Source organism: Cavia porcellus, unplaced genomic scaffold (genome assembly GCF_034190915.1).
Source record: "Cavia porcellus strain 051 isolate PalLab524CR breed Dunkin Hartley unplaced genomic scaffold, mCavPor4.1 scaffold_1, whole genome shotgun sequence".
Taxonomy (NCBI): Eukaryota; Metazoa; Chordata; class Mammalia; order Rodentia; family Caviidae; genus Cavia; species Cavia porcellus.
In genome coordinates, this window is record NW_026947484.1 from 215,277,056 (window position 1) to 215,289,212 (window position 12,157).

General features: G+C 37.9%; 1 protein-coding gene across 2 annotated transcripts in view; it reads left to right on the forward strand.

Moving 5' to 3' along the window:
- Nucleotides 1-12,157, forward strand: part of Thada (THADA armadillo repeat containing) — a 315,049-nt gene that overhangs the window by 127,752 nt on the left and 175,140 nt on the right. For both annotated transcript variants that reach the window (XM_063229252.1, XM_063229250.1), the window contains 2 exons: nucleotides 5,711-5,800; nucleotides 6,884-7,015. In XM_063229252.1, coding sequence (XP_063085322.1) covers nucleotides 5,711-5,800; nucleotides 6,884-7,015 — 222 coding nt within the window. The remainder of the gene's footprint in view (nucleotides 1-5,710; nucleotides 5,801-6,883; nucleotides 7,016-12,157) is intronic.

Sequence of the window (12,157 nt, forward strand, 5' to 3'; positions counted from 1 at the left end):
AATGTCTTTTATCAAATACATTTCAAGTTTCCTAAGTCTCTTTGGTTTTATAACATTTTATGCTCATCTTCTGTCATTAGTTTATTGGTGAAATTTATCAATTTCCCTATGGAATGTCCAAGATTCTGGATATAGCTGAATGCTTTTTTGTAGTATTATTTAACTTCTTTTGCTGTACTTATATATGTCTAGTAAATGTTGTATAAAATTACAGAATTGATTATATTCAGATTGAATTTTTCTTTAGGGCAGAACATTTACAGGGAATGTGTATGTTTCTTAATACCTTAAGCTTTTAAAGTGGCCCCACATTTAGTAATGCTAAGATTGATCAGTAAGTACATGTTAGGGTATGTCATCTTGATCCTTTTTTACAAAGTTTCTTTTTAACTTTTTGCCTAATTATTTTAGCTTCCATCATTAATTGCTAGCAGGTACTGTAAAATGTCTATTTTATAATTCTCTTGTCATTTCTTCATTTATTAGCTGCAGTTTTTCTATAAAGAACTCTTTCATCAGTTGATTGTTTTTTCACCCAAAGAATAGAGGGTCCATATATCTCTTCATAATTAATTTTTAAAAATTAAATCACTATCCTAGCAGCCTCCCCCAGCTAAAGTGTCAGCAGTTTTTGTGTCAGTGTCCTGAGCTGCAGTGAACACAAGGTAGCGTAAAGAGGAACAAAAGATGCCTGTTCATGCTGTGCATAGCTATACAGGAGAGGAACCCAGTCAGGGAAACAAAATCTTTTCTGATGAGCAGTGACCATATCTGCTGGTTCTGGAGCGGGACACTGCATCTTCTTCCTAGGCTATTTGTTATATAGACATCATTGAATGGGGTCCAGAACAAAGAACAGTTAGAGCCACGCTTTGTAAGATGTTCAGGAATGTAAGAGACTCATAGAGTACTACCTGTCAGCCACATCCATCCATCCCTTATTTCTGTGCTATCATCATTGATGGAGGATTTTCCCACGAGGATTCTGCAATGGAATGGATTAGCTTCACTAGTGAGTTCTGACTAAATCGGACTCAGTCTGTCTCATAAAACATTTAATTTAGGTTACTGTCAGTAGGATTCCAAGCAGCAAGATGAGTGCACTTTTTAGTTTAACATCAACCATGTCCTTCAATGTCTCACATCCAATCAGTGTACGACATAACCATGACCACAGGGGCTCTGGCTTTCTCTTGAATTTTCTCTTCTTACCTTTCCACTTAGCCCAAACCATTAATTCATATACTCCTGAACATGTTAGCATTTGCAGACCTTGTCATGTGTGTCTTGTGTGTAAGATAGTATACTGGAATCTATCCAGGCCCTCCTACATGCCAAACACTGTACCACTGTACTACATCCCCAAGCCCTTTTTATTTTATTTTGAGACAGGATCTTAGAATGTTGCCTAAGCTGACTTTGAACTTGTAATCCTGCCTCAGCCTCCCAGGTAGCTGGAATTGCAGATACGGGCTGCTAGACATGACTCTAGACTTTATCTTAATCTAGAAGTTGGAAATTGAGAGCAATTTTTTATCAACAACTCTGTCCTGACTTCAGTCACTTAGGGGCTGAAGTGTTATTAGTGACTATTTAAGTTAAAGTCAGATGACAAATTTTGTATTGTGTTTGCAAATTAAAGACGCTTTTTAGTAGAGTTACTTGCCACCAGGTATGCAAACATTGAGTCACTTATTCCTCTAGGAAACTTATGTGAATTACCAAGCATAATCCTTCATTTTGAAGAGATTTTTGTAGTCATTTGAGGGTACATTATCTGGTAGCATTTTCTTAAATATTTGAAAGTCTTTTACAGCTACTTCTAATATTAAGTCACTGTGGTTGAGGGAGAAAAGTAAGTTAATACCTGCTTTCACAAGAGAAGTCCAGTTTCAAGGTTATATATGCTGGCTCTGAAAGAGCCGTTGTTCATGATTTTGAGAGCTTTGTACATTAGTCTAAAAGCATATGTTGTCATTGCCTCAAACATAGCCTAACATCAGCAGATGTATCTTCAAGTTCATGCCATATTTCCCCAAAAGCAAGACTTAGCTTGAAAAGAATCAGCCTTGAAAACGAGAGATCAAAAATGCTAGGCCCAGTCACACTATCCTTGCTTTACCTGCCGTACAGAGTAGCCACCAAGCAAAAGAATAGTGATGATTGATTGATGGTTGATTCTAGTCTTTGGTTTTGGATAGAACTGCTTATGGGGAGTCATTCCAGCCTGTCTGCCCACACCACCAACTGGGAGGCATTCAGTTGCCTTATGCAATATTTGAGGCTACAGAAAGCAGGAAGATGGCCAGATGGCTTGACAGTTATTTTACATGGAAAGGTTAGGAGCTAGAGCCAAGGCCATTACTGATAAACTTCTCACTAAGGTTAAAGGGAAAAGCAGTTAACTTGTGCTTAGCATTAGTTGTGTGGTGGAGGGTGACACATCCAGCAGTTAATAAAATTTAATGTGGTTGCAACTGTTTGGAAGAACCATAGAAGAAAGTTTTCTTTGGTGGGAAAGGTCGTAATAATACAGTAGAGATCATTACCATTCCTCCTTCCATTGCTCCTCTCAGGACCCACGCTGTTCCTTTCCAGGTGCCAACGTTGTTCTCCATCCACCTCCACGCGATCAGTGTCTCCATCTTAGTAGTTGTGGCTTCTTTACTTTCCTCCCGTACTGTTGTCACTTCAGCCAGGCCTTTTGTCTGGAAGGTTTAGGTCAGAGTTAGACAAGACAGTCTTGTCCTATGTGGGCCACCTGAGGAAGACTCAAACAAGTGGTCATTACCTTATCATGACGTAGGGCAAGGCAGTTCTCCAAGGAACTCCTGGTGACTGAGTAACACTGAATCTGCTAAGCACCTTTCAGCTAGAGTGTGCCGGAGAATGTCAGGAAGGCTGCCTGAGGTTGTCATTGGGGGAAAAGAGAAGCTATACACCAGGAATGGCCAGGACAGAATTTCAAATTTTCAAAATAGGTCAAAGCTTTTGTGCATGTATTATTTTATTAAACATTTTATTAAAAATACAGTATACCACTATACAAAAAGAACATTGATCTCTGTCTCACCCAATGCACAAAAATTAATTTGAGATTATCATAGGCTGCAAACATAAATCTTCTAGAGGAAAACATAGAAAATCTTTGTCACTTTGAAGTAACAAAGTTTTTTTTGTACTGGGGGTCGAACTCACGACCTCACAGGCAGGTGCTTGTGCTATAGAGCTAAATCCCTGACCCAGGAAGAGATTTCTTATAGGGGCCCTAAAAAGCATGAATTGTAAAAGAAAAAAAATGATCAATTATTGGACTTCGTCAAAAACTTAAATTTCTGGTCATCAAAACAATTAAGAAAATAAATTTCAGCCAGGCGTGGTAGTACACATTTGTAATCCCAGCACTCAGGCAGGAGGATTGCCATGAGTTTGAGGCCAGCCTGGGCTGCATAAAAAGTTCAAGGACAGCCTGAACTATATAGCAAGACCCTACCTCAAAAAAACAAAACAAAGCAACACTTTAGGAAAAAGTATGACTGTAAGTGACAAAAGATAGGGGAAAAAAATCAGCTTATTTAAAAATAGACAGAAATCTTGGATAGACATGTTTATAACCAAGGCAGATGAAAAGTGCTCGACATCATTGGTCATCAAGGAAATGCAAGTCAGTGTCACAGAGAGAGACACAACATAGCCATAAGGACAGCTGAAATGGGAAGGAAAGAGACCACAGCAAATAGTGGAAAGAATACAGAGCCACCAGAACTTTCACTTGTTGCTGTTGGGAATGTAAAATGGTGTAACTGTTTTGGAAATTGTCAGTTTGCTAAAATGTTAAACATTTTGCAGTTTTTTTTTTTCTCAGCTATTAATCCAAAAGAAATGAAAATGTGTCCACAAAAAAATTTATAGAGGAATATCCATAGTAGTTGTATTCTGAATCACCTGAAAATGGGAGGTGCCCGTGTCTGGCAACAGGGGAGCAAGCAAATGTATATTCATACAACAACGTACTACTCAACAGAAAAAGAAGCCAGCTAAATAACATGGATAAATCTCATAACCACTGTTGAATGAAAAAGACAGGCACAAGAAGTAATATAATATTATTACATTTTTATGAAATTCTAGAATAAACAAAACCAAAGTGGTGACAGAAATCAAATCAGTCACTGCTTTGGGGACAGAGGTTGGCTGGGAAGGAGCACAGGGGAGCTTTTTGGAAATTTTCTGAGTCTTGCTAAGGGTGTGAACTATACAAGTGTATGCACATGTAGATTGGTGCACTTATGAGATAAGCATTTTGCTGTGTGTAAAATATGCTTCACATTAAAATAGATTGATATTTTAGCTCTTTATTAATAGGAGGATACATTTAGAGTAGATACAATAAAATGAAATAAATCAGACACGCATGTGTAAATACAGTCTTGTTTCACTGGTGTTAAGAAACTGAAAGAGTTAGCTGTTGGTGCAACCATCCCAGCACTCGGGAGGTTGAGGCAGGATTGTTGCAAGTTTGAGACCAGCCTGCGCTACAAAGTTCAAGGCCAGCCTGAACTGCATAGCGAGACCCTGTCTCAAGAAAAGACCAAAAACAAGTAAATAAGATCCAGAAGGTACAATAGTAAAAGGGAAAGAAACTGCTCAAAGGGAAATTATATTGTTTGATCAGTCTTGCAGGCCCGAATCTGGTAACTTGAGCAACAATTTCAAAGATAACAATATGCACTATAACAACCATTGTTAAATTCCTGTTGTCTTGTTTTGAAGTGCTGTATCGCTATTGTTTTTGTTGTTGTTGTTGTCATTTTGCTTTTGTTGTTTTTTATTGTTTGCTTGTTGATTTTTCTGTTTTTTTCTCTTTAAAATTAAAAAAATGGTCAGGTTAAGGAATCTTTATATTGCTTCTTCAAAATAGGGCTTTAATAGAGACAGTGCTAAATTTAGCTTGAGTTTTTTTCAGTTGTGTAGTCTAGGAACTATTTTTAGGATTTTGGCAGAGTTCAGTAGTTTTTATAAAGATGGAAAAGGTAATCTTATAGGTATTAGGTGGAATTGGACCTCCAAAACCTCACAAGCCAAGTCTGTGCCTCGGGTTACCATACACCAGAGCAGTGTACCATTTTGCCTACCAGCACAGCTACCAGTGTCCATAAACATTCTGATGATTGTGATTGAAGGAAGGAATATCATGTTACTGGCATCTATTGGGTTGAGGCTGCTAAACATCCTATAAAGCACAGGAGAGCACACCCACCTCCTGCCAAAACAAAGAATTTTTTGATGCAAACTGTCTCAGTGCCAAAATTAGGAAACCTTGTTCCAGACCTGCCCTTATCACTGAAGCTGAGTCAGTCTCAATCAGGTGTTGACTAGTCATAGTCTAAATCGATTGTGCAAACTTGGCATTTTTACAAGTTGCATATTTCTTCCCTGACAGAGTTTATATCAAATATTTATAAACATGTATAACCTTAAAATCGGAGATGAAAGTTCATGCATCAAGAGCACTTCCAAAATCAAAATTATGTGTATCATAAAGGTTGAATATTAATTTAAGGCACTGTAAGTTTTTTTTAAAAAACTTTATTTCATTAAATATTCAAACAAATGACTTTAGTTATGTTTGTTGAAAAAAGGGGAGGGGCGGCTTTGTTAACAGAAGAAAAAAATGATAATAATTTATCTTTTTTTCCTTCTTCCACAGAATGACAGGCAGAGAGTTCTTCTCTAGATTCCCGGAACTCTATCCCTTTCTTCTCAAACAGTTGGAAGCCGTAGCTGATACAGTGGACAGGTGAGAAGAGTATAGGGTGGGGCAAAGTGAAGGCGAAGGTGTGTAGTACTTTATTAGTCAAGATTTCTCTTCTAGGCAACAGTTTTTAATCAGTTTCTGTCTGGTAACAGATGACTTTTAAAAATAGTGCTTTTACAATTAGACCACATTGCTTGACTTTGTGCCTTAGATTTGTACCTGGAAAATTATGTAAAGTCTCATTTTTTTGTTAGATTTTTGAAAATACTGTTTTATATTAAATTATTTTATCTAATTTAATTCAGTTTTCAATGTTGCATGAAACTAGCTTCTTACAAACGCATAATTTTTTCTGTTAAGAATTACTTTCTTCCTCTTATTTTTTAAAAGTGTGTGCTTAGAAATTGAGTTTGCTTAATGGATATCTGTCACTTTTTATTACTGAACTGGTGCAGTTTATTTATCATTGTGAAATTGTTATAGTAGCTGACTAATCTAGTCTCCTGTGATCATAATGATCATTGTCTACCTGAGCAGAAATAGCCAGTGACCTTGGAAATAGAGTCATTAGGAGGGCTTTCAGTTCACCCTTTTGATCTATACATAGTAATGAAATTTTCAGTATAGATGTCTTAGAGCTTTTGTGTCCTTCCCAGCAATTTTTGCACTTGGTGTAAATGTATGTAGATTATCTATAATGGAAAAATAAAACTGTATCAATGAATTTTACTTTTGTTTATGATACATTTCCTCACAATAGTTTGTGCAGATGGGCTTTTGGCCCTGCCATTTGATGGCCTGTTCTGCTTCCTTAAATACATTTGGACATTGAAAGTTTCACATTTCATGTCTGGAACAGCAGGCTCTACTTAAGCAAATCATTAGCTTTGAGAAGAGGATGTGAGTGCAATAGAAAAATCCCCCAGCTTTGCCAGGAATTTTTCCTCACTGTGCACATTAAGAAGATACGAAGTGAACAGAGAAAAAATGAAAAAAGGAAAACTATCCCTTTGATCACTTAGAGTCTCAATTCATATACCCAATTATTTTAATCAGAAAAAAATCTTTGAAGATAGTGCTTTACTTCTAAAATCTTAAATCTTTCATGTACAATAACTTTTTCAGTGACACAGGCGAGCCAGATCGTCATCCAAGCATGTTCCTCCTGCTTTTGGTTTTGGAGAGACTCTACCCTTCCCCGATGGATGGCGCTTCTTCTGCTCTCAGCATGGCACCTTTCGTCCCCTTTATTATGAGGTAATGTTAAACTAATGGACACAGCAAGTTAGACTGGGGACTTCATAGGGATATTTTATCTTGTTCTATTTCAGACATTATAATGGATTTCTTTTTAAATACTTTGGGGTAGGGTCATATGAAGGCAGGGACGCGAGGCTTTTTGCCATTGACCCTGACTGGCCTCAAATGTTTCAAGGAAGGTGATTATGTTGAGAGTGTAGGAAACCTACATCTAAGAAATGTTTTCCCTGGAGATCTGCCTCCTGCTGGGTGTATAGTGCTGATAGGAGATAACTCCATTTGAAAAAACTTATCTATGTTATCCCTGTGTTGCCTGGCCACATTGGAGCAGGTTGGTCCTGGCGTATATCCCTGTCCAAAAGTTCACAAGGACCTCAAAACACTGGTCTTCACTCTGGAGGAGTCTGCCAAGCTGTGTGTGGGGTGGTTGTTGCTAGCAATGCTATGTGGCCTGAGTGCCTGCTCATCTTCTCTGCTAAGTTGGAGTGTCTGAAAAAGAGCAGTGAACGTACAGTATGTATGGGATACAATGATGCCAGGCTTTCTTGCTTTTAAAGCCTATTACCTGTGTTACATTTTTTAAGGCATCTGTGACCTTCTAACTGTCTTTCTCTTGTTGGATCAAATGCTTTAATAAGTAGGCCTCCAAAAGTGTGTAGATTTTCTTATGAAACATTTCAGAAGCCTGTTGTGTTAAGATTCTGCCTACCTTTTGACAAGACAGCACCTTGTTTTAATCTTGCATCCCAAGATTGGACAAGACTTGCAGCAGAAGGCTAAGAATACCAAATTCAAGAGTGTGTGTTTGTTATTTGTGTGGTGCTCTGGATTCCACTTCCTGGTTTCACAGAGCTGACTTATGCATTTTAATGTGAGAAACCACTAAACACAAGATTCTGACATGTGATTGCTGTGGCCGTTTGTTTGTGCCAAGCCCTGACTGTGACTATGTTATCTTTGATCACAGCAGTGACTCACTCAGACTGGTTTTTGTTTCCTGATACTCAGTTACCAGTCCCCCTCATCCAGCATTTTGTGATTCATTTTAGGAATTTAGGTGGTAAATTTTACTTTCAAGGTCCTTGAAAGTATTCTCTTTCATAAATACGTAGGAAAAACTTTAGAAACCTTTTCAGAAAGTTGGTTCAAGAGGAACAGTCACATGCAGAGAATCTCTGTGTACCTTAGAGACAAAATATGTGGTAGAACTTCATCGTCTGTGTAGAAAGCACTCAAAATTTGTAGAAGGCTTTTACTAATCAATCTCTTATGAGTTGCATCTTAGAGGCCAAAAGTCACTACATTGAAAATAGCCATCCAAACATACATATTACTTAAATAATCAAGGTACCAACTATATATAACACATTGCACTAAAATAGATTTAAATACTGCTTTGAAGGCAGTGTACCTAGCACATTGCTTTTTAAACTCAAATTTCAAAGCAGTTTGCAGTCATCCTGTCCTTCAGTGAAAATGTCGTGACTGTTATTTTCTGGCTGAGGAGAGATTTGCAGAGCACCATCAACAGCAGAACTGCTGCAATTAATTCCTTAGTTAAGATGGTCAGTAGGTGGCAATTTATTCAGGATCCCTCCTGTCTTTCAGGAGCTATTCCTATTCCCCATTCCTATTCTCTATACTTAGTCCCCATTTCTATTCTCCAATAAACTTTCCTACTCTTTAAAAAAAAAAAAAATAGAGGGTCAGTAGGCTCTGGCCATTGAGTGTTTGTGTGTCATGGAATGGTGTTATCTCAAACTTCAGGATATAAACCAGCCATTGGGTCCCTAGTGAGTTCTGATCCATTGGGTTCCAGGTGGCTGGTGAGTTGGCCTTCCACAAATAGGTGATGCCATGCTGTAGGTTTGTGGCCATGTTGTAGCCAGGATCAAATTTGGATAGTAACACCCACAGAGCCTCACAGCCAAATAAGACTGTAGGATCATGCTTGAGTTTTAGCAGGCTAGGCTGTTTAAGGTATTTATAAGTAAATTTGGCTCAGAAGTGCAGAAGATGGGCAAAAAGTTTGTTCTGAGCAGAGAGATCAGTAAAAAGTAGACAATCATGATTGAGCCTGCGTTTTTGGACATTTTGTTTACCATAACTTCAAAAAGTGATACTATCACTTCCTTTTTTCCATTGAAGAAATTGAGGTTCATGAAGAAAGCAAAGCAGTTACAGGTCTAAAATTTGAACTCAAGAATTCAGGGCTTTATGAGAGATATGTACTTTCTACTACACCAAAATTATTGGTTCCCCTTTGTGTCCTTAAGCAATTCAACCACATTGAATGTACCTGTGAAGCCTGAAAATTCTGCAACTAAGAGAAATGAGGAGCCTGTATCCATAATCACTGTTTCTCAGTGTAGATTATGTTCAGAATATAGAACCAATGTCCCCACTGTTGGTGGGGTCTGCTTCTTGCTTTGCTTTTCCAGTAGTAAAGGTTGTCTGTAGATTGATCACCTCTATGTGATCAGAAACACAGTTGTAAGAAAATTGCTTGGGTCATGAGGTTGGTCCATAGTCAGAGCCAAAAGAAGGCTAGCTCTTCTTGACCATCTTCTATGACAAAGTAGAAAGAGCCTACACTCAGAAAACCCAGTTTTGAGCTTCATTAGTTTACCACAGGGACAAACCATAGTATCCCAAATGTTCACTGGGGGGTGAACTTTAAACAGATTTAAAAAAAAAAAATAGTAAATGTGATTTTAAAAAAGTGCACATTTGATTGAGTGACTTTTGAGAACAGTAAGAAAGTGAAATTGATCATAAAACTTGTTATTCTAAGCAGTTTTTGTGATTCTGGTCGGTGAGGGTTGGGCTATAAAAACCGAAAAGACTTGATGTAAAAACTAAAAGATGGATATATGCTCAGTAGATGGATGGTGTTTGATCTTGGTATCATCATTAACATATGTATTTGGAAAACTTCTAATCAGATTCAAAGACACTCTTAAGTATAGCTAAAGAAAAACATCCAGCTGATGGGAATATGTGACGGTCGCTAAAGGAAATTGTGCTAAAGTGAGTTACATGATGCAAAGAAGGTTAAAAGTACCAACATCAGTTTTTCATTTCCTTTTTATTTGTGTATGTTTACCTGCCGTGTCTTTCCTCTCTGTATGTATAGTATTATTTTATTTTTATTCCTTTATTCCATATTTAAGGTTATACCCAAGCTTATTTCTCTATTGATTTTATTTCTTAACATAAGTCTTAGAAGTTACTAATCTGGATTTTCCAGTTTTGTGTGTGCACATGTGCAGTTGTGAGTGTTGTATAACAGTGATGGTGGAATAAAAATGATAGTAATCTCCATCTTTTGTTTATGTTTTTTTAAATCCAGTGTATTTTATGTGCCTAATATTGTACTGGATCCAGATACACAGCCATTTACCATATTAATGTGATGCCTTCAACTTAAGCCTATTTGCCCTCCAGTTGAAATACCACAAAACAGAGTAATCCATGTTTTAAAAAGAGCTCTGGCTCTCTGACTGTATTTTAGCAGAGCCCACATGTCCAGGCCTTTCTAGAAACTAGAAGTCTTAGACACCAAAATGTCTCTGTTCATGAATCTCTGAATTCTTTTTCACAGGCAAGTTTCAAGTTTTAATTGAAGAACTGTAGGAGAATATATATATATCCCAAACCTAGGACTTCGGACTCCCACACAGAGACCCACTACTCAAAGGACTCAGTTCCATCCAGGCTCTGCCACTTAGTAGTGACAATAGTAACTTTGGACCAGACTTTTATCTTCTCCTGATCAATATAAGGATTTGTGATCACTTGAGGAAAAACTAAGATCTCAGCTTCTGATTAACATCTTAAGGGGAAATCCCTGCACTGTATTTCATTTGCTTTTTTAGGTAAAAGGCCCCTCTTTATCTTAACTCTTACTCTATGCCCTCTTTTGCTTATTTTCATTGCAAATGACAAGTTTTCAGTGAAATTGGTTCTTTTTTTTCTCTGACAAATATTAAAGTACAAATAACAATGCTGTCTTAAACACATGGCAGTAGAAATATATCATAGAACCTTTGTACCATTCTTTTTTTTTTTTTTTAAATCGGTATCAGGATTGAAGTCACGACCACATGCTTGCAAGGCAGGCGCTTATGCCACTGAGTTAAATCCCCAGCCTCCTTTGTACCATTCTTATACCCGATTGTACCTGTCTTAAAATAGAAGAGACTGGAAATCCCCAAACTAAGAGTTGGCCCTCTTAAGTCTGTGACACTGGGAAATGTACTGACTCTTGTTTTATTTTCCTCAAAAGTTATATACTCAAGGATTATCACTTTGCTCTTTACCCAGATTAGGAAGTGAAATAGCTTCATTTCCATGGTGGTGGGTTGTGGGTTTTGTAGTAGTTGGTTGAAACTGTAACCTGGGTACCTATCCTTCAATGATGCACATCGCATTTCTGTCTGCCCTGTCTTCCCAGAATCTTTCCAGATGATTGGAAGGCAAGATTTTCTTTACAGAGAGATAAAGGAGGCAGAAATGGTATCAAGACTGCTCGTGTTAATATTATACTCCCTTCCATCTCTCTCTCAATTCCTGGTCACCTCCCAAGGCCAGACTTTGTGCTGAGCGGATCTGTATATCTCTGATGTACTCCAAAGGACTGCTAGATCTATAATATTAGAGGCATATTTTGTGTCCCACAAGGTACTGGTTATGCTTAAAAGAGACTTGAATGGATTTTATGTTTTGGGGGGTCTTTAAGGAGTCTATATTCTAATATGAGCTCTGACATGATTTATATTTGACTTTACCTATCTGATCTGGTAAGTCTGTGATCTGAGACCTTCCCGAACTGTGAACCCCTCTCCTCTGACCACTTTCCAGGGAGCAGTGTGGAGGCCTACTTTGCAATATCCGGATATAGGCTTTGAGCCATATTAGGAGCCTGAATGGACAGGAATAGAAGAAGGAGGCATGCGGAGCAGCTGAGCCACAGGCAAGCCATGTGAACAAATTGGTGGACTAGAGCAGCAAGGCCAGTCTGGCAGGGGTCTGGCCTTCGGATTCTTCCTTGTTAACTATAGCACAGATAGCTCTGAGAATATTTAGTTTTCAGGGTTCTCAGCAAAACACCAAGAACTTGTACTTTCAGCCCCATCA